We start from the raw sequence: 22,459 nt of genomic DNA, 5'->3' as shown, positions 1-22,459 counted from the left end.
CAAGACCCATACATTGGACGAACAACATTTGAACTAGAAGATCCAAACTCTAAGTCGAGCTTAAAAGGATCTGGGCCCACTCTGTCATCGATTTCTTCGCGAACTAAACTCAGAACTCAACCGTGTCTCCCCGGTAAACAAAATCCTGCGATCTATACATTAAATTAATATTAATAATATATTAAAAGATCTATACATTAATTAATTAATATTAATATTAATATTAAAATTCATTTTAATTTAATGTTATACCCTATATTTTAAAAAAAAAAGAATTTGAATCAAATAAATTTTAATAATTTTTAAAAATTATTAAAATTTTATTCCTCCATCAAGCTGTAAGCTTCATAGTTGCGTCGCATAACTTTGATACAGCCGAGAAGATAATCTGTATCCTAAGCAAATGATATCTGTTCTAAGCCTTCCGTCAGAGCTGTGGAGAAGCAAAACTTCTGCTCTGTCTTTTGTGAGACTAATCTGTTTTGGGATGTATTCTTTGACCTACTTGAACCCTTGTCTCCAGAACTTCCTCCTCGCCCTGCTTTATGCTCTCTTCATACTTTAGCAATATGCCAAATAAAATTCTTCCCTGTTTCCACAGAGATCAATCAAAATATGAGTCAAAGAGGAAGCGAACAGTGGCACATATCTGAGGAGTTTTCCAGGCTATTAGAAATCATGCATATGTTCATAGAACCACTTTAGAATCACAAATTTGTTAAACTGATAATAGTATCATTGACTACATGGAAAGCGGTCAGTGAATGATCTATGCTTAAACAGCAAAGAGTGCAAACGAACATATACTAGCTGATTCACTCGATTTTCACCAATTACTATATAGGGCCCCACATCATAGAAACTTATGGATGCTCTTCAATCAGAAAAAAACGTAAATATGATGAGGAATCCTGGACTCAGATGATGGAACTAGCTCTAGTGATGGGTGTAGTTTGGGAATTAGATCAATTAAAGAAATGAATGTTGTTCTCCTACTAAAATGGTTTTGGCGTTTCAACACTGTCCTGAAGCTGGTTTGGAGACAGATCATTGCTGCAAAACTTAATTGGCAGGAAACGTGGTGGCTCTCACAGAAATCTCTCACCCCTCTGACGCTCCCTCATGGTATTTCGATCGAAATTTGCTGAGGGGATTTGCCACTATGCTGGAAATGGAGTTAGCCTATCCTTTTGGAAAGATCAATGGAGAGACAACGCTCCCCTAATGCACACTTATCCCCTTCTCTACCAACTAGTTAGAGACCAAACCATCTCGATGGCTAATTCTAGACATGGGACGGGGATCAATGAAAGCTGGGATCTTCAATTCCAAAGGAGTCTAAAAGATGAAGAAGCTGAAAAGCCTGCCACTTCACCCTTCCTTTGCAAAATGTCAAACTAAGAGAAGGCATGAATGGCAAATTAATATGGACCCCTGACAGCAGCAGGATTTACTCAGTCTCATCACCCTATTTCAACCTGAAAGGCAAGCAGGTTAGCCTCATAATGCTGCAGCCATTAGCTGGAGACTCTCCGCCCCCCCCCCAAGGCTCGCTTTTTCTTTACAGTGGTTTGATGGGAAAGATTCTCATTGTAGACAACCTAAGAAGAAGAGGTAACTCTATCCCAAATGCTCTCTGTGATTTCTATGGTTTTGAGGAGGAAAGTATCAGCCATGTCATTTCACTTGAGTGTTTAGGTCCATTGCTTTGAGAAAATTGGCATCTAGATCTGGATTCCTAGTTCCCTCACTCACCTTTGTCAACTCGGGATGGTAATCTACCTTCCAAGGCTGGGCAAAATGCTCCTCTCAATAGCTTTAGTCCATATCCCTTGGAGCTTTGGCTTGAATGCAACAATAGGCTCTTCGACCTCAAGCATAGCTCTGAAAATGAGGTCATCCACAAAATCCCTGGTTCCATGGTCTCTGGCCTTACGATTCATAGAGAGTTTGAAAGCTTTCTAGACACCTCTCTTCGGGAAAATTGGAAACTTCTTGCTTAAATATCTTGAGAGGTCACCTTCCCCTCTTGGGGTCATCAAACCTGAATTCTGATAGAAGTGCTCTTGGATGCTCTTGTCCAACAGGAATTGGTGGTGTTATTAGAAGTCATGATGGTTTGGTGCTCGCTACTTTCTCAGGGCCAATTGGAAGGGTTGACTCCATCACGACTAATTGTCTGCTCTCAGGCTGGGAATCCTCACCTTCACTTCGTGTGTTCGATGCTCTCCTTCAGTAGCGTCTTTGGATTGAAGGCGATTCTAAAGTCATTATTGGGTGGTCTTCTTCTTTTTCCAGACCTCTTTGAAGGCACTAGCAGATGTATCATAGGATTATGAATCTTAACTCTCCTCTTGATGGTGTCTGGTTTCATGTTCCTCAATCAGCCAATTCAGTTGTTGACTCCCTTGCCAAGGAGGGGATTACCCATCAACACCTTGTTGTTTTAGAGCCCTTCCCTCTTCCTTTATAGTTTGTTCTCTGGCTTTGCCTAATAAAATCCCATCCTTTTCAAAAACATAAAAAAAAAAAAAAAAACTTTATAGGGGCTGAAAAATGGATACAACCCATACTTGCAACTTGAAATGAGAGGCTACCTATACATATCAAATATCCACAGCTCTTTGTAAACATTCAAGAAACAACATAACAAAAATGAAAATCAATAAAGACAGATTAAAATAAGTCCTTTGCTAAATGTAGTGTAAGGGGTAGTTTGGTCATTTTACATGGTCTATATTCTTCGATGAGAGTACTGCCATGTTTAGGATGTTAAGGTGTGTCTATAGTCCAGATTTCATGTTGTTTAGAGCTATGGTTAGGAAGTCATGAGGAGTTATGTCTAAGAGGGGTAAATAAGTAATTGTCTCATAAAACCACTTAAGTTAATAAGAAGGAAGAGGGGTCGAGTTTTTTATCCTAACAAGAGCTCTCTCCTCTAGTACTATATTTCCTGTATCACCTTGTATTTTTGGGTGTCTGTTTTGTACATGTGTTTGGTTCTTCTACAAATAAATTGTCCTATCATGCAATCAAGTGTGTTTTTCTGGGGTATTCTCATACACAAAAGGGATACAAATTTTTTTGCCCATCCACTTGGAAGACATTTGTATCGGCTAATATGACTTTTTTTTAAAGATGTTCCTTTCTTCTCTACTTATTGATAAGGTGTCTACTTCGTCCTTCACAAATACAGGTATAATTTCTCCTTATCCTGTGGAAGATGTTCCTAATCTGCCAACAACGACAAATCATTTAGAAACGGGCCAAGGTTCCCTCTATCTCGTCTGTTCTAGAATCCTCTTTGTCTATAGCTCCTGAGGTAATTGATTTGCATCTTCTAGTTGCTATTCGTAAGGGTGTACATATGTCCACTCGACTCCAGTTGCCTCATTATGTGTCATTTGATTCGTTGTCTATTCAATACAAACAATATGCTATGTCATTGTCTTCCTATATCATTCCTTCTTCTATGTAGGATGCTCTCCGGTCTCCTCAGTGGAAGCGTGCTATGGATATTGAGATGAAGGTTTTATGTGACAGAGGTACATGGAATTTATGTGATCCACCTTCAGGTTTTACAGTTGTAGGATATCGTTGAGTATACACTGTGAAGTACAAAGCGGATGGTCCTATTGAAAGATATAAACCTCGTTTGGTTCTTAAGGGGTATACTCAAAACCTAGGACATCCATGTTTTTGAGACGTTCTCACCTATTTTCAGATTGACTTCTCTCTATTTTCTTGTGTTTGTTGCAGTTAACCATGGATGATTCTTATTTTAGTTAGACATTAAAAATACTTTCTTAAATAAAATTTAGAAGAAGTGGTTTATATGGAGCAACCTCATGGGTATATTGCTCAGGAGGAGATTGGAAAAAGGTGTGAAGACTAAACAAGGCAATTTATGGACTTAAACAGAGTCCTTTTCTATAAGTGCGTTAAGCCAATTCATAGAACATCCATGCAAGGTTCATCTAGAGGTTGCTACGAGGATACTGAGGTATTTAAAAGGGTCACCTGGAAAAGGGTTGTTTTTAACCTTACAATCACTTGAAGATATAAGCCTTTTTAGATGCAGACAATGCTGGCTCCACTTGGTAGTAAATCCACCACTTGTTATTGTGTATTTGTAGGTGGAAACTTGGTAAGTTGGAAGAGTAAAAAGAAGAATGTGGTTGCATGTTCTAGTGCAGAAGTTGAGTATGGAGTTATGACTCATACTCGAAGTGAGTTGATGTGGGTGAGTTTTGTTCCTCAGAAGTTAAACTTGTGGGTTGCACAACTTATAACCAGTATTGTGATAACCAGGTTTGTAGGCTATCTAGTGTTTAATAAAAGGATCAAACATATAGAAGTTGATTGCCACTTTATTCGAGATGTTGTAATGCGAAAAGAAGTTGCTTCCCCCTACTTTTGATCTAGTGATCAAGTTGGTGATATTTTTACTAAAGCCTTGGCTAGATGTGAATTTGGGCCATTTTGTAACAAGTCGAGGCTTCTAAACATATATGCTCCAGCTTAAGGAAGAGTATTAAATGTAGTGTAAGGGGCAATTTGGTCAGTTTACATTGTTTGTGATCTTTGATCAGTGTACAGTCATGTTTATGATGTTAAGTGTCTATGGTCCAGATTTTATGTTGTTTAGAAACGTGGTTAGGAAGTTATGAAGAGTTATGTGTAAGGGGGTAAATATGTAATTGTCTCTCAAAATACTTAAGTTAGTAAGGAGGAAGAGGGTCGATTTTTTACCCTTATGAGAGCTCTCTCCAACGCTCACTTTCAGCCACTTTCTTCTCCCTTTCTTCTTCTTTTTCTCTTCTCTCACTCTTCTATTTCTCGGTTCTTCCCATCCTTGTGGTTTGAGTGGCTCAGTTAGTGGTTCCAATCTCTGGTCTGATTCTCTTGCAACATAAGGAGTCTCCCTTCAATCTCTAGTTGTTCCAATGACACATAATCTCTGCCACTTTATTAATCTTTCTTGCTTAATAAAGTTCACTATTTCCAAAAAAACAAAAGAGTTAGTGGTTCCAATAAATGCATTTGTCAAACCTAACATGGATATTTAGAATTTCAAATCTGTCACATTGAATATATAACATAAGAGAATTCTTGCTTTCTATCATTCTTGTATATAAATATTGTTGGAGAGTAAAAGAGTCCATTACTCTACAGTAATACATGTACTTCACGCTCAGGCCAGTTGTTTGTGTGGGAGTTATTGAGTGCAAAAGAATAGTCCCACATTGGTGTGACTTCAAAAGATCCTATGCTCATAAAGAAGAGACCTCCTAAATTCACTTGGTCATTAGGAAAAACTAATCCAACTTCAACATGATAGCATGACCAACCCAAACACGTGTTTGTGTTTAGTGTAGCCTCTTTGTCTCTTTTCTACGGCCTATGTGTGTATGTTTTCAATGTCTCGAGTCTTGGATGCAAGGGGGAGTTTTGATGGGTAAAAAAGTCCACTTGTATATGGTTGTACATGTGTTCTATAACTCAAGCTAATTGTTTGAGAAGACCACATTACTTTGAACTTAAAAAAGGTCTAATGCTTATAAGTAGGAAAGAGGTACCTTAACTTGAGCTAGTCATTTTGAGAGGAATTAGAGCAACTATAACAATTACGTTTGTTAATAAGTGTCACACCCACCCCACCCATACACACACACACACACACACACACACACATCCCTCTTTTTTTTATAGATTCTGAATTTAGATTATATGAACAGAGGCATCTTGATTCTAAGGCAACACAAAGTTGGTTCATACTGAGAAAGAACTTCAAAACCAACTGAGACTTACAAGATAACCTAAAAGCCACCAAGTTAGTCGTGCAAAATAGCAACCTACCTGAAATCGCCTGTATGATGCTAAAGTTGCCAATGGTTCCTTTGACCTCTCAAGTTGGCCAGCTTGTACATCAAGATTTACCATCTGACAACGGTTGCAACCACCTAAAGACTGCAAAAAGAATGATATCTCATACAGAAGTTTGAGCTATAACACAAATAAATATACTAACATCTACATTTGTTAAGCCTACTGACACCATGGAAAGCCTGAACTCAACCGTGGGGTGGTTATAGCAGCTATTTTTACCAGCCTCTAGAAGCTTACCGTAAAATACACATTCCCGATATAAAGACTTCGCCAACTGTCTTCAGCATAAGGTTCTGATCCTGAAATGATGAAGTTTGGACGAAACCTCATGGGATATACATGAGAAAGATTTTTTGCCTCATGATTCCTCCCATGTATGTCTGCCATCAAAGACAATTTATATGAGTGCAAATGGTTAAGTAGAAACACAAATAACCAGAAAAAAAAGTCACTACACTAGCACACAAATCAAACTCATGAAATCTTTTTTTCAGATTAAGAAGTTAAAAAGTCAAATGACCTAATGTTTTTGATATTTTTCAGAATTCTCATGTCTTATTCTTGGTAATCTCTTACGGTAATTTACTTTTTTGTGTATTACTTATTTTTCAAGCGTTTAGGGTATATAAAAAAGAATGAGAATAAAAAAAAGTTATACAAGAAAAAGTAAGAAACAACGAACTAGTAGGACATACTTGAATCTACCTTGTGAGTAAGGTCTGCAACACTCTCCTTAGATATTAGTAATAATTGAGCCTCATTAACAAAATTCAATTGGCTCTGAACATCTCTGCAATCTCTTATTCTGTAATTCTTGTTCACATGTTGATGGGAGGCAGGACCCAAACATCTCAGTAAGGTACAAGGACGAGCAACAGCTTTGGAAAACCAGATGTTGATTTCATTATTGTACCCCGACACTTCATACCTAATCAGATCAAATTGGCTTTAACTTTAAACCTAAGTCAAACTAAAATTAAAAATTGAAATAAAAACTGAAGTTCTTTGTCATCTATTTTACAATAAAACTTTAAAATAACCTATTTTTGTTGACCTTTTGCAACAAGTAATTTTACAATGACTCCCAACAATCTCATACCTATGGCCATAAAGATCAACTTCTTCCCTCATACCGCTACATGAATTCTGTTGAATAGAAATCTGCAGTTTTGCTTCACAAATTTTTGATTCCACAATTAGTGTTCTCTCAATGAGATTTATTGAAGTATTGATCAGAGACATCTCTGGCACCTGTAAGAGAATGGGAGTTAATATGAGATAGTTCTATTAAGCTCATTCATGGTACAACATATGGGTAGGGGGGGGGGGGGGAGGCGCGAAGAGAGAGAGAGAGAGAGATGCAATACTGCACCCCCACCTTTTTCTGTGTAAGTATTTCACCACTTGGGCTTTTGAGGAGCCACTCCCGATCATACCGCAGGCCTAGAGAGGAAAGACCAAAACCATAATGATATCATGCGTTTCATTGCTGTTTCAATCTTTTGGAAACACTATAAATACTACATGAGCTGACCAAGACAAATTATTTAAAAATAACACCATCAGAGAATAAAAAGTCAAAATCTCATATCAGATATCAGTGACATAATGTACATGTCAAAATTCATATTACACAAAAAATTCAAAAATGTAGTCAAAGTCATATGCCTAGCGTTCTTTCTGTTAGCCACAATCAAATCAATCTCTCTAGAAAATCTGGAATTTCTGGGCTGATCAACCAGATTAAATGTTTTTATCTAGGCAAACAGCTCAGCGAACAGAAATCCAATTCACAACAGATAAAAACAGAACTTACAGCCGTACCAGTTCTTTCATTAGTAGTAGCTTAATTATAGCTATTGTTTTCTGTTTTCAAAAGTAATTTTCTACTTTTTCAGTGAAAATAGAGTATAAAATAATAGCTCCTTGCAAGAAGAGAGAAAGGAGTAAAGAAATGAGCCAAGAGAAAATAAATTTTAAAAAAAAGGAACTTCGCTGCTAAATAATGGTTTCTTACAAACTGGACTTCTCGCTTCTGCAACCATATCAAGCATAATATATATATAGAAAAAGTGGTTGTAAATTGGTCCCAAAAAAAGGCCAAAGAGCAGAAGGTTCATTAATCTGACAAAGAAATAAACAAAACTATCACGTGTAAGCTAATTTTTGAGTATCAACTATCAACAGTAATCCATTTCATTCTTATTAATGACTATTCAAATGAAGAAAGCCAAACAAACAACAAAGAAATTATTCTTTAGTTAGTCCATAGAGTCGTACCATTACTGTCAAGAGGCCAACTGTCCACAGTGAATCCACCACATGATTTTATAGGATAGATTATGATGGACTCTAGATATGTGCCTGCCACTGAGTGGCTCCTTTTCATTCCTGTAATTCATCCATCGTTAAAACATCAGCAACTTTTAGATTCTCATTAAACTTAAAGCAGGATTAGATGTGAGAAAGCGTAATTCATCCAGTATTAAGACATCAGCAATTTTCAGATTCTCATTAAACTTTGTTGGAAGATATAATTCGATTTTAGTGGCAACGATGTAAAATCTCTTCCTTTCTTGTCCCTTTCCCCCATTCTTAGGGTAAAGGGCATTGTTGTAATTTTTTACACTTTTACTATTATAAATAGATGATAAGGGGGAGGATTAGGCACATCACTTAACCGTAATCCTCTTTCCCCCTTTCTCAAACTCTCTCCAAGACATCCGTCCCTCTCTCCTTCTCTTTTTCTAGTCCTTCTCTCTTCTCACTTCTCTTTTCCTCGTTCTCTTTGGTTTCTTCTTCCCTTTGACTGATCAGTTTACATTGATTATCATGGGATCTTAAATCCAACATGGTATCAGAGCTATGGATTTAGGATCCTGAGGTTAAGGTGGTGATAAATTGATTTTTTTTATCAAGCTTCACATGGAATTTTTGTTGGTGAAGCAAGGACCAAGTTGAAGCATTCAGATTATTCAAAGATAAGTTTTTTTTCTCCCTCCTTTGTTGAGATGTTATACTGATCTTTGATCTCGAAAAGAAGGTTGATGAATGAGTTTTCTCGTCCTATTTGGATAGAAGGTTAAGTGTTTCTATGTCTTATGTTTTAGCATAAGATTTTTGTACTCAGTTTGCTCAAACTCATGCAAGTTCGATAAAGGAGCAGTTTATGCACTGTTGTTGGTTTGAATCCTTGGAAAATTATATTTTGGATCAAACTTTATTAGTTCTCTGTTGTAACAGTGGATTATCATGATCAAAAGCATGTTTGAGATCAGTGGTTTTCCTAGAGGACTATTGCATGTTACTGTTTTTCTGGTTTGCTCTATATAGAGCTCGTTGATAGTTGAGAGGAAAGTTTTTTCTTTTTGGAAAGGAAGTTTTTGTGTTTTGTTATGTTGAAGGCTTTCTATATTGGTTTATACTCTGAGATTTCTTACCTAAATTATTCAAGAGAAAAAGGAAGTCAAAGGTTGTGATCTTTTATACTAGTTGGTGCATATTTTCTAGAAGGAAAGTTTCTTTCATTAGAGATATTCTGATTTTGTCCATGATCTTTTGAGGTTTGATTTGGTTTTAAGATTCTTTATTGATTAAGAAAGATATGAAATCTATCCTAGATAGTATGACTAGCACGTGGAATAATTTACTCTTTGATTAAGTGCATTCCATACCCCTCTTTCACACCTCAAGTTGAGATATCTTCAGCTATGTATTCTAGTAATAGGGGTACAAATTCAACCAACAAAGGTCACGATAGAAATCCTAGGAGTGGTAGAGCTCGTTCAAGCTCCTCAAGGACTAATAATTGATTGAGTACTTATTGTGGAGGATTAAATCATCTGGTTGATTCTTGTTGGAAACTTCATGGCAAGCCGGATTGGGCTATTGGTAATCAGGCATCGGTCAATAATATTGATAAAATGATGAGAAAACCAAGTCATAGAAAGAGAAGAAAACAGTCTCAGATGATGACTTTGAACTATTGCAGAGGTTGAAAACTTTGATGGTATCACATCCACATCTTCCTCCACTATTGTTGCTGCTACTACTGTTTTAGGTATGATTTCTGCCATTTCTTCTTCTTCATCTTGGATAATTGATTTTGGAGCCTTCGAGCATCTCATAGGTAATAAAAGTCTTTTACATTCTTTGTCTCCATGTCTACTAGATAAATTTGTTACCACAGTAGATGGATCCCAAACCATGGTCCTTGGGATGAGATCCTCCTCTACTACTCCTACACTTCAGCTTAATGATATTTTATTTGTTCCTCAGTTTCCGTTAAATTTATTATTTGTAAGCCAGTTAACCAAAAAGTTTAATTGTTTTGTCACTTTTTCCTCTTCTTCTTGTATTTTCCAAGGTCTAGTTACAAAATAGGTGATTGGTGAAGGCCATGAAAAAGGGGGTCTCTACTACTTAAATTTGCCTCAAGTGACTGCGGCTTCTAATTCTCAGATATAAGCACAACAATAGTACAACAGATTAGGGCATCTGTCATTGTCACTTCAACAAATGTTTCTTTCTTTAAAGTCTCTCTCCCGTTTGAACTGTGAGGTGTATGAATTAAGCAAACACCAAAGAACTACTTACTCTCCTCAAGTAGAAGTTAAATGTGTTGCTCTTTTTTCTTTGGTTCATTCTGATGTATGGGGACCCTTGAGTATTTCAAATGTTTCTCAAGTTAAGTACTTATATTAGATTTGTCAATGATTTCACTAGAGTAACATGGTTGTTTTATTCAAGGATAAATCCTAAATTCTTCCCATATTTAAATCTTTTTACACCATGGTCTCAAATCAATTTAGTCACAAATTACAAGTACTTCACTCCGATAATGCCAAGGAATATATGTCAGGAGACTTTCAAAACTTCTGTAAGGATAATGGCATTATGCGTCAAATCCCATGTGCCAACATGCCTCAACAGAATGGTATAACTGAAAGAAAGAATCGACATATTCTTGAAGTAGCTCGTTGCCTTCTTTACTTCATGAATGTGCCCTACTTTTATCGGCTACATGCAATTCTCACTGCCTGCTGCCAGCCATCCTCTGTACTTAATCATAAGTCTCCATATTCCTTATTATTTCCAGGTGAGGACCAGTTTTCTCTTCCCTTGAAAGTATTTGGTTGTATTTGTTTTGTATATGTCACATCCTCACAGAAAGTAAGCTAGATCCGATGGCTTTTAAGTGTATCTTTTTGGGTTACTCTTGCACCCAAAAATGATACGATTGTAATAATCCCTGTCTTCGTAAATTGTTTATATCCAAGGATGTGACATTCTTTGAAGATAAACCTTTTTCCTCCTCCAAGGATGCTCCTCCAGGTCTTTCTTCAATTCCTAGAGCCCCTAAGCCTGTTGTGACCATTGATGTGGACATCTCTCTTCAACCCCCTGATGTATCCGCTGATATCATACCTATGGAGTCTACGGATCATTCCGAGGTAAGTCCTTCATCTTCTCCTCCTATTTTTGGTCCACCTTATGATATGGACCATTGCTCTCCGTAAGGAACCTAGGACTTGTACTAGGTTTGGTACCTCTCATCCTATATCTAATTTTGTTTCTCACCATCGTTTGTCTCCTTCTTGTTGTCATTTCCTTGTATCTATTTCTTTTGTATTTGTCCCACAGTCATATCAAAAGGCCCTGAGACATCGAGGATGGAAGGCAGTGATGGAAGAGGAAATATATGTTTTATATGAGAATAAGACTTGGACCTTGGTTCCACTTCCTTCCGGGAAGAGACCCGTGGGCAGTAAATGGGTATTTGTTGTTAAGCATAATTTGGATGGTTCCATAGCCCGTCTCAAAGCCCATCTAGTAGCAAAGGGGTACACTCAATGTTATGGAGTTGATTACGAAGAAACTTTTTACCTTGTGGCCAAGTTAAATTCGGTCTAAATTTCATTCTCTCGCTGTAATTTTTTCTTGGTCTGTATATCAACTTGATGTGAAGAATGTTTTCCTAAATGGAGACATTAAGGAGGAGATCTATACGTATCAACCACCACGATTTGAGGTTGAGAGGGAGTTGGTATACATATTGAAAAAAAATTTGTATGGTTTAAAACAGTCTCCTCGAGCTTGGTTTGATAAATTTAACCAAGCGATGCTTCGATTTGGATTTACCAGGTGTTCAGTAGATCATTTTGTCTTTGTAAAAAATACCTCAAAGGGAATCGTATTACTGGTAGTTTATGTGAACGATATTGCTTTGACTGATAGTGATACTGATAGTGATACAGATAGCATAAAAGAAGTCAAATAGAAGATATGCAGTGAATTCAAAACAAAAGACTTTGGACTTCTTAAATATTTTTTGGGCATTGAGGTCTTTCAGTCCAAGCATGACATCGTCCTATCTCAAAGGAAATACGTTATTGATCTACTTGAGGATACAAGAATGATAGGATGTCGATCGGCCAACACCCCTATGGATGCTAATACAAAGTTATGTGTAGGCTCCGGTGAAGATGTTGATGTAGGTAAATATTAGAGACTGGTGGGAAAACTTATTTATCTTACTGTGATCAGATCAAATATATCACATGTAGTAAGTGTGGTTAGTCAGTACATGCATAAACCACAACTTACTCATTGGCAAGCTTTAGAGAGGATTCTCATATATTTAAAAAGAGCTTCAAGCAAGGAACTCCTATATAAGTGTCATGGTCATTTCAACATTGAAGGTTTTGCAGATGCTGATTGGGCTGGATCACCTGATGATAGAAAATCCACTTTTGGTTATTGCACATTAGTTAGAGGTAACTTGGTTATATAGAAGAGTAAAAAACAAAATGTTGTTGCAAGATCCAATGCTGAGGCAGAATACAAGGCTATGCCGCATGCGGTGAGTGAGTTTCTATGGATCAAGTCCCTCCTGACTAAATTAGGGTTCCACAAAGAATCATCTATGGAACTTCATTGTGACAACTAAGTTGTCATCCACATTGCTTCCAACCAGTCTTCCACAAGAGAACAAAACATATTGAGGTAGACTGCTATTTCATATGTGAAAAATTACAAGCAGGCATTATATCTCTCAGACATGTTTCATCTCAGGAACAGGTTGCAGATATTCTTACAAAGCTAGTGGCATCCAAGATTCAAACCACTATATGTGCCAACCTAAGTATATATGATGTTTTCTCTCACCCAGCTTGAGGTGGAGTGTTAGAAGATGTAATTAGAGTATAGTGGCAATGATGTAAAATCTCTTCCTTTCTTGTCCATTTCCCTTCTTAGGGTAAAGGGCATTAATGTAATTTTTGACATTTTTACTATTATAAATAGATGCTAAGGGGAAGGATTAGGCACGTTACTTATTCCTGATCCTCTTTCTTCCTTTCTCAAACTCTCTCCAAGACTTTCGTCTCTCTCTCCTTCTCTTTCTCTCTTCCTTCTCTCTCTTTTGTTTTGTTTGTTTTTGAGAAAGTGATGAATTCTATAAACCAGAAACAAAAACAAGATTAGGTAGGCCTCCTCCTTACAAGAGGAGCATGGAGGGAGACCCCCTGCTTAGCACAACCGTCTACAACAAAATTCTTCCTTCTCTCTTCTCACTTCTCTTTTCCTCTAGTTTTTGGGTTTCTTCTTCCCTTTGACTAATCGGTTAACATTGATTATCATGGAATCCTAAATCCAACAAACTTAAAGCAACGTTAGATGTGAGAAAGCCATGAAAAAAAAAAACCCATGATCCAAAATAAGAAAAGATGGCTTATTTGCAATCCTTCCTTTACCAACAATGCATTCATTTTGTCCAACTCTTACGCAATATTAGACTTTCCTCCAATTATATGACAAACGAAGTCAAGATGACAAGAAAGATGGAATAAGAATCTGGAAACCCAAAAAAGCATGTCAACACATGGAGAGTAACCTTCTTCTTTTTGTAATGGTGTCATCTTTGTTGGCAGCAGATAATCTTCCCTAGATTGGCTTTGCTTTGAGACAAATGCACTCACAATAAAATTGATAAACATCTGCAATATTAGATGAAAAGACTAATTGTAAAACATAATGTCCAACAATGATACAAATTTATAGGAATTGACAATTAAGCAAAATGAATCTGTAGACCAAAATCATATGAAAGGCTCAAACTTCTATGAAACAGTTCATGGAACAAGTTGAAGTAACACAATTCGACACAACCACAGCGAACAGAAAGCCACTGCAGATGAACTTCTAGAAGTTCCTTGCAAAATCACCAACTGAAGTTAAGCGGCTTCTTCCCCTCCATGCCCAAACCAATATGGGATTATTCTTCCACAACAATTCTCTCTATCAAACAGCTAGCTGGAGGGTTGGGGCAAAGGTATAGCCATTAAAAATTGCGGTTTTTTACCCACTAACACCCCCTCTCACATCAAGGCTTAAACAAAATAGCCCACAACATGGATAACAATATACACAAATGCAATGCAGAACACATACATGAACTACTAAATAGAAATATAAAGGCTTGAATTTGCTGTGTACCATGTTGACGTTAGCTAGTTCTTCATAAAATCGCTACAGAACGTTAGGAGAATTTTTCACAATGATCAAGCATGGGATCTTTCTAAGTCCAAGTATACGTGGGATTATTCTTCCACAATAACTCACTCCAAGAATTAGTATGATATGTGCAGCACAAGTACAGTCTCAGTGGAACTTTTTACCCACAGCAAGGATTACCCCTCATAAGTCAGGATTTAAAAATATCTCATTAAGTTACATGGTCCAGAATTTCCGCCACCTAACAGAAATGAATTGTAGAGATGAAGAGCATATCATACATTTGACTGTGTTACAGAAAATGTCATTTCTTAACTCTTGTAAACTTTTTTGTTCTTTTTACTGTTCCTTTCTCCTATAGTATGCTTATCAATGTAGCAAAATCTTCAAGAAAATCAGTTTTTTTACAAGAATAACATGAATAACAAGAATATTCACCTTAGCATCTTCAAATGTTGACATATAACCAAAGGATATCCGAACAGCTCCTGTTGGTTTCCCATGTATAATGTCAAAATCATCCCAGCAAACATGCCCAGCCTGAAAAAGATGCATAGGTAATAGAATTTAAGAAATATAAAGGAATAGAAGACATGATCTAAACTAAGTAACAAGAGAACAACCACAAACAACAGGGAGTGGGTGACAAGGGTAGCACCTCAATGTTAGAAAGTAGATCAGAGTGGGCTAAGCCGAGAAATTTTGAGCATGCACCTGGGTTGCAAAAGCATCCTGTCTAAAGAAAAAAGGAAACAAGAAGAATATAGCAGATGCTACGACAGGATGATATAGAAAATTGACATTGATCAATAGACAGTCAGGTGTCCTGTTCAATCATTCAAGTAAAAAATGGAGACTAGGATGGCAGCGGGATGGAGTTACCCCCACACTGACTTGTTTGGAGGGACCAAATTGAGCAAAAAGACCCCATCATTTTTCCTTTTGAAATATTGATTACACACACATATTACACCCCTTTCCCCAGTGAAACTTGAACCCGAGACCAGACACTAGAAATGCCCCATGTGACAATTGAGAGGAAGGCCCAATCCACATAAAATACACAGACTTATGCTTTTAAAGAAAATTTAAAAACTAATATTGCTAACCGCAAATATAAATTGGTATAACACGGCCAAAATTGCTCCCAAGACAGTATTAGTCCACAATATTCTAGTTTTGAAAAATAATCCTCAAGCAGGCCTTGTAGCCATCCCTATATCCAGTTATTTAAAACATCACTATGTCCAAATGCCTCAACAAGATTGTGTTTATGCAAACTTTCTCCAAACCAAGAAAAAAGCTAAGGCCTCTCATGTAGATAAGAATCATGAAGGCCTACCCGCAATTGTATCTCAGACAAGGAAGCCAACTTTTCCACCTCCCTATGTCCGAACCAAGATCCATCAGGTCTTTTCAGATTGAATGCTATAGTAGGACCCTTGTCCCAAGATGATACCTGGAAAAAGTAAATTGGAGTAAATGTTGTCAAAATCTTCCCGAATAAGGACCCATGAAACACAAGACAAACATCTCATACACTACTACATGCATATTACAAAAGCAATAAACAATATCCAAGATTAAATAACTAGAAGAGAAAAATACACATATAAAAAAAAATTATATTACCTGTATAGTAGCAGAAGATTGATAGTATCCCTGTTTTTTCTATTAAAAAAAATGGTATAGATCAAGCTAACATTCAGGGGAAGAAATATAACAAAGGGGGAAGGGAAAAAGCATTTTAAAAGATTTAAAACACTCTGGCTCAAGCCACTGGATATCCTGACAAGCTAGATATCTTGATCAGTGATAATTTTCATACTCAGTAGAAGTGAGTTGGAAGATATAATTAAGGTTTATTTAGTTTACTTTGTTTCCTGCAAAACGTCATTTTCTAGGGAAGGGAGATCAAACCGATTGTAATTTTTTATATTGTTTAAGTCATAAATAGGGGGAGAGGCGTCTGTAAACCCTAATCCCTCCCGTCTCTTTAATCTTAAAATTGCAACATGGTATTAGAGCATGTCATATATGCTTATTTGTAGGTTGATTTCATCAATTCACAGAGGTGATGTTTTTAATCCTATTCCTTATTCTTGTATTAGCTACTCTTCATCCTAGAACATTGTTGTTTTCTGTAAACCCATTTTCTTTTGTACTTTTCTGCTTTTCCCCTTAACTGTGCTTCAGCATCAAGAGGTTCTTTGAGGTATCCCGTGTTTTGAATATAGGGTTGAAGATTGAAGCAAAATGGATAAAAGAGAAGACACTTCTTATGGAGTGAGGAAATTCAGGTGAAAATTGTGTTCGTTCCAATTTATTGTTTGGTTGTTTTTGTCAACCGTCTGTAGAAACTGTTTTAGCCTTAGATTATATGATGAGCGTACTTTGGTTAGGAGAAGTTTAACAGAGAACATACTAGCAGCTTCTCCCACTTTATGAGAGCAATTTTTTTAGTCCACACTCGATGAATCTTTCACCATACCCAGCAGTAATAAGCCTTCCTAGCTTTTATTACAAACCTCCTTCTCTTGGGGAACTCTGTTTTGTGTTTTCTTTCTTGGTAGCACACTCATTTCTCATTGCACAAGCCACTTGGCAACACGGTACTTGATTGTTGGCTATATTAACATTCCCACAAGATCTATCTTTTTGGTGCTGGTAAAAGAGAACCTATTGTTCAATCACATGATGGCGTCATTTTTTTTCCCTCACATGCTGTGTTTTGGTACTGATCTTGATAAATTCATAACCACCTCCTCAATCAACGAAGATCGATGAGGTCTATCAAGCAGCACTAGTTGATATGGTGATCGAACTGCAGGAATTCATTTGTGGAGATCTTCCATTTGGAGTTTCAAAGTATGATTGGGCGTCTTAAATGAGTTCTTGAAAGTCTTCATTAATGAAAAGCTCTGGAGTTATTTCAAGAAAACTCTGTTGTTCAACTGTTTCTCTTTTCTTTTCAGCGAGATGTCGAGTTCTGCATATTCAGCTTCTCCACCAGCAGCCACAAACATTCAGATTTCTATACGAATGTTGTGCTGGAGGATTTAGTTGGAGAATCAGCAATTGGCCCAAATCAGATCAAATTTAATTTCTGGGTCATTTGGTTTTTTTTTTTGTTTTTTAGTAGTTTCTGCTAATGGAGTGGGGATATTTCATGGATGTTTTCAATTTCATCAGGGGATTTTGGATCATACTCAGCCCCTGTTCTGAGCGAGCTGGTGCATGAGTGCTCATCAGTTTGATCAATGTAATGAAACCTAGCAATAATCTGAAGCAGTTCGCAAAGTTTTTAGTGTATGAAATATGCAGCAGAATGCTGCTGCCTCCATTGCCAGATGCTGGAGAAAAATTTTAAACCTCAGAGGTTCATGATGTACCATATATCCCTACAAGGAACTGGCCCCACAAACTATCAAACATCAATGGAGGAACATAAGGAGCACATGGAGCCTACTTTATCTTGTTTAATTTCACACTTAGAATCAAAAGGAGGTTGCGATCTTGACTGTGTCTACGGCATCTCATGGCTGGACCCTATTGGTCTTGCTGCTGGTTTTGTTATAAACATGCTGAAGCTGTTGAAGATTTACTTGGTGCTGCCTTTTGTTCAAAACTATTCTTTTCTATCCCTCTTGAGAAATACTTACTATGAGATCTTGGTGAAATTGATGGTCTTGGTCAATTTTCCAATCAGTCTGATGGTTATCTTTGGTGAGTCTATCATCCTTGTTTCTTATTGATTGCATTTAAGCCAGTATATCCCCCTTTTTTGTGTATTTTTTAAATTTCTTTTTCTTTTACTTGTCCCCATTGCATCTTGTATAATGTAGACTCTTTCTCATTCAATAAGATCAATTCCTCATAATTTGTTCTGGAACTCCTTTTTTCAATTTGGACCTTAAAACTTTTGTATGATTCAAACTTTGTCTAGGGAATTGCTTGTGTCAATCCCTTGGTTAAGAGTTCCTTATGTTGGTCTTTTTATTTTTTTATATACAGGTGACTTTTGTTGTTACCCTTAAGTGGGTTTTCTATTGGCGTCCTCTAGTGATTATTATTACTATTTTATAATTGAAATCATTTATGTTAGTTTCAAATTTTCTTATTTTCTCACCTGTATTTCTTTTACACCTTCCTGGGTTTGCCCTCTAATTAGGTTGTGAGAGTCCTTGTCTACTTTGGACATCAAGAGATGGTTTGCTATCAGAGGGAGAAGGTGTAAGAAACATTTTGCATTATCTAAAGTTTTATTATGATCAAGCTGGGGATCATTGCAAGATTTTCCCAACTTGGGGGGGGGGGGGGGCACACGTTCTTAATGCAAAAGCCACAAATTTTGAAGTTGTCCATCTAAAAATAATAGAAGACTAAATGTAGGAGGGAACAGTCCATCAATATCTGGCAGCAAAGTACTAAGAACAAATTTTTTAGCATATGATGGTGCAATTTCTAAGCTCATAAAGAACTGACCTTGGAAAAGCTTCTTTCATAAATAACACAAACAGGGGCTCCATTTGCATGTCTTAAGGCCAACAGTATTCTCCTCGTATAAGTGGCAAGGGATTTTGTATGCCTTATCAGGAAACAAATAAAAAACAACATTAACCTAATAGCATGAGGCTAGCTGATCATAATAAAACCTCTGTAACTAATGTCACCATATGTTAATTGTTAGATATAATTTAAGGGATAGTTTGGTTATTTTACAGAGTCTGTATATTTCAGTGAAAGTGTCATTAGATTCAATATGTGTATATAGTCTATGGTCCAAGTTTCATAGTTTTTGGACATGTAATTATGAAGGATGTAAGGAGATGCATGTAGGAGGCATAGAGAAATTATTTTCTCTCCATACACTTAAATGAATAAAAGAGAGATGGGGCTTGCGAGTTTTCCCTATCAAGAGCAGCTCACACTCTCTTCACAACCCTTCCTCCTCCTTCCGTCTTTCTTCTCCCCTCTCTCATAATCCTTTTCTTCATTATTTTACATGAATAAATGATAGAGTAGATGCAGTAGTCACATGGTCATCATCCTTAATATAGAAATAGAGGAAAATGTTTATTGCACTGTATCCTTACCGAGAAATTGCAGAAATTGATAACATGTTAACTATTTTGAACCCATGATGAAGGGAAGCTATGCTGAGGAATGACAGAGTTCCATCTTCAAACCATTCTTCAATACCTTCCCTTCTCTTTACAAAGTCAATATCAGCAACTGATGCAGCTACAGTACCTTAGAATTTCAAAATTTATGAAGCCATATTAGCTTCCAAATGAAATATAAGTATGTATGTCATGCTTTTATGATACTACTAACCTCCACTAAAATATATCTTCTTTAGTAAACCAGCAGCTTCTGTGATTGCACAAAGAAACCCGTTATAAAAAATATGTGCTACTCAATAAATCCAAAAAACTTACACACACAGATTAATTAGAATAGAAAGTGGAAAAAGTACTAATGTGTGTACCGGTTCGAACAACAAGAGCACCAAGTCCAGTAGGATAGCCAAATATCTAACCAAGAAAACAAGATGATAAATGGGTCACTCTTCCATAAGTAAAATTGTTAGAGCCAACCTCCTCCATACCTTGTAAAAAGAAATAACCACAAAATCAGCAGGAAAATGAGTCAGATCCGGTGGTTGGGTTCCGCATCCTTTCGCAGCATCTAACAAAACCATCCACTGACCCCTGCCTCTCAAACAGTTCAAGAACAAGGCTTAGGATTGACACATTTATAGAATTGAAGTTTTCAAAAAAAAAAAAAACAGTAAGAGAACCAACTGCTAGAGTACTTGATTAATATACCAATTCAACATAATGGTTATGAGATCAAAGTAATAAACTGCCAGTTAAGTGGGAGACTCTAACTAGCAGACCTAGTTTTGAGAATTCAACATGATAAAATGGCATCTCTGACTCTTACACAGTAGAATTATTCTATTGGATCCAAGTAGCATGTATGGGAACGAGTAATCATGAAACATTCAACAGTTACTGATGCTACAGTGAAATTACAAAGAAACTATAGCAAGAACTCATATAACTTTTATATACCTACAATAAGGTGAACCTTCCAAAACTCTTCCAGGATATTTCTTGATAACATTCACCAAATTGAGGTCAAATTTTGTGCCAGAGAAATTGCATTCTGAAGGAAAGGCAAATAAGTTGTATATAGTACCTGCAAAAGAAATTTCATTCAGAAAACACAGTGCAAATATAGCTTCTATACAATAACACTAATGTTTCAAATAAATAAAAAATTGCTTAAGATACCAGACTGAGTACTGTTTTGCACTTCTCTTGAGAAAGCTCTCCTCTGGACTGGGTGTTGTATTATTTTAACAGAAGTTGGATTAAGATGAGTATTTGATGCACTACGCTCCTCAACCTCTTCAATATCTACAGCAAGAGCTGTTGCTCCATGGTTCAGAGCATATCTATTATTTCTTAATTAAGGATTTCTAGACATCAGAGACCAACAGCAGTGAGAGAAATATCAAATAGGATGTACTCCTACATAAACCCCACTCATGAAACTCACATAACTCAATGAACTTGTAGGAATTGAGGCTTGTCACAGAAGGATACTCCCTGATGCCTAGCACACTATTGTGGTTCTCCATCGAATACATGTAACAGCTTTCCCTGCTCCAAGGGAAGGCCTCACCCACTATCTTGAGAGCAGCTGTTGCCCCAGAGGTAAATATGCATCTATAAGCATCTGAAGGAGCATTGCAATAGTCAAGGACCTGGCAGAAAAATTGTTAGTTGCAGCAACAAATAAAACATATAGAACAGGTAAATCCCGCCACAAACTATTTGTTATCATAAAAGACAGTTCCCACATCATTACTATTGTCAGCAATCCGGATCTTCAAATATATATCACATGCCAACTACTATTACCAAAAAATTCACAATAAGCTGATGGAATCCAAAAGCGTGACAAAAGACATATTCTAGTACCTGTTGTCTCGCTGCTCTTACGATATCAGAAGTAGCCGAGCTGGTGTCACTTTGGCTATCTAAATTCCCCAATTTAATGAAAACATTTTACCACAACAGTAGCTTTGAAGCAACCAAAAGCACATTAGCAACATTCAATGTCTCAACAGAAAACTCCAAGTTGTCCTCAAAACTATAAAGTAAAGCTTGATTTACTAGAAATTAAAGCTCAAAATAAAATACTAGGGAAAGAAAAAGTAAAACATAAGCGAAAGGTAAACAACTAATCCAACTATAACACAAGAAGAACTATCAAATTGAATTAATTTTCGGTAATTCTATAATATGATAGCCTCTTGCATTATAAACGGGATACGAGGATTGCCATAAACGTTGCCTTTGAAGTCTCTAAATATAGATTCCAATTGCGATTCCGAATATAGAGAAGCGCCGGCGTGGTCCAAGTAAACAAGACCTGAAATTACAGAAACGCAAACAATAGGAGGGGAAAAAAACTAAACTAAAACCGACGGAAATAGCAGAATTAATTTCTATAAGAAAGAGCCAGTCGGACCATCTAATCTTCTGAACTCCGAATTTCTTATTTCGTCGATGTTCTTCGGGGCGTTCGGATATCCGTAATCTTGGGCGAATTCCTTCACAAACTCGTCCTTTACTTGCTCCATCGTACTCAAACTCTCTAGACGAAGTAGTAATTGAAGAAACTCAAGGCGAAAGTCCTAAAGGCTTTGAAGCATCACCCTGCAAATTTCTGTGAGAAGATTCTGACACTGAGAATAAAAAACACGACACATAAGCTCTCGGTAAGAATCTATTTCGGATCCGCCGCCATGCTGGTAAGTAGTAACAGCAGAAAGAACTATGACAATTAAGGGTGCCTATTTATAGTTTTGTTTGTCTTTAAAATGATAAAAAGTACCAAAAATATCGGTGAATTACTTTTTTTATTAGTGTACTTAATGAAAAGTGCACTTTAAATAACTTTTTACTACTTTTAATGTTTCGCAGATAAAAGAATAAAATATTATTATAAAATTTTAAATTTTTGAATTTTAATGACA

The 22,459-nt window shown here is 36.7% G+C and overlaps 1 protein-coding gene across 4 annotated transcripts; it reads right to left on the bottom strand.

Moving 5' to 3' along the window:
- Positions 1-305: 305 nt before the first annotated feature.
- Positions 306-22,236, bottom strand: LOC137951793 (molybdenum cofactor sulfurase). Of its 4 annotated transcripts, XR_011112163.1 has the most exons (24): positions 21,952-22,236; positions 21,754-21,852; positions 21,399-21,457; positions 21,021-21,181; positions 20,706-20,869; positions 20,484-20,610; positions 20,015-20,117; positions 19,895-19,940; positions 19,741-19,779; positions 19,500-19,656; positions 18,889-18,991; positions 16,036-16,074; positions 15,746-15,862; positions 15,062-15,139; positions 14,842-14,943; positions 13,784-13,886; positions 8,170-8,280; positions 7,268-7,332; positions 6,989-7,140; positions 6,585-6,817; positions 6,127-6,269; positions 5,860-5,970; positions 4,753-4,998; positions 504-589 (listed from the first exon to the last, which is right to left on the bottom strand). XR_011112163.1 is itself a non-coding variant. In XM_068798706.1 (23 exons), the coding sequence occupies exons 1-23, from the start codon at positions 22,061-22,063 to the stop codon at positions 473-475; spliced, it is 2,541 nt and encodes an 846-aa protein (XP_068654807.1). In that variant the 5' UTR covers positions 22,064-22,236; the 3' UTR covers positions 306-472. The 4 variants fall into 4 exon arrangements, 3 of the variants coding, with proteins under 3 accessions (XP_068654807.1, XP_068654808.1, XP_068654809.1); XM_068798706.1 differs by lacking the exon at positions 4,753-4,998 and having other exon boundaries at positions 306-589; XM_068798707.1 differs by lacking the exon at positions 4,753-4,998 and having other exon boundaries at positions 306-589; positions 20,718-20,869.
- Between the last annotated feature and the right edge of the window lie 223 nt (positions 22,237-22,459).

Source organism: Aristolochia californica, unplaced genomic scaffold (assembly GCF_029961685.1).
Source record: "Aristolochia californica isolate CCGP_79_NKW_82.1479 unplaced genomic scaffold, dmAriCali1.0.hap1 SCAF_15, whole genome shotgun sequence".
Classification (NCBI taxonomy): Eukaryota; Viridiplantae; Streptophyta; class Magnoliopsida; order Piperales; family Aristolochiaceae; genus Aristolochia; species Aristolochia californica.
Note: the sequence above shows the minus strand (reverse complement) of the source record. Positions and strands in the feature narration are given on the sequence as shown.

Coding starts and splice junctions, on each gene's coding strand:
- LOC137951793 (XM_068798706.1), bottom strand. CDS start 22,063: ATGGAGCAAGTAAAGGACGAGTTTGTGAAGGAATTCGCCCAAGATTAC. Junction 21,458..21,753: donor CAACGTTTATGGCAATCCTC/GTATCCCGTTTA, acceptor TGGGGAATTTAG/ATAGCCAAAGTGACACCAGC. Junction 16,075..18,888: donor ATGAAAGAAGCTTTTCCAAG/GTCAGTTCTTTA, acceptor TTTTTTTAATAG/AAAAAACAGGGATACTATCA.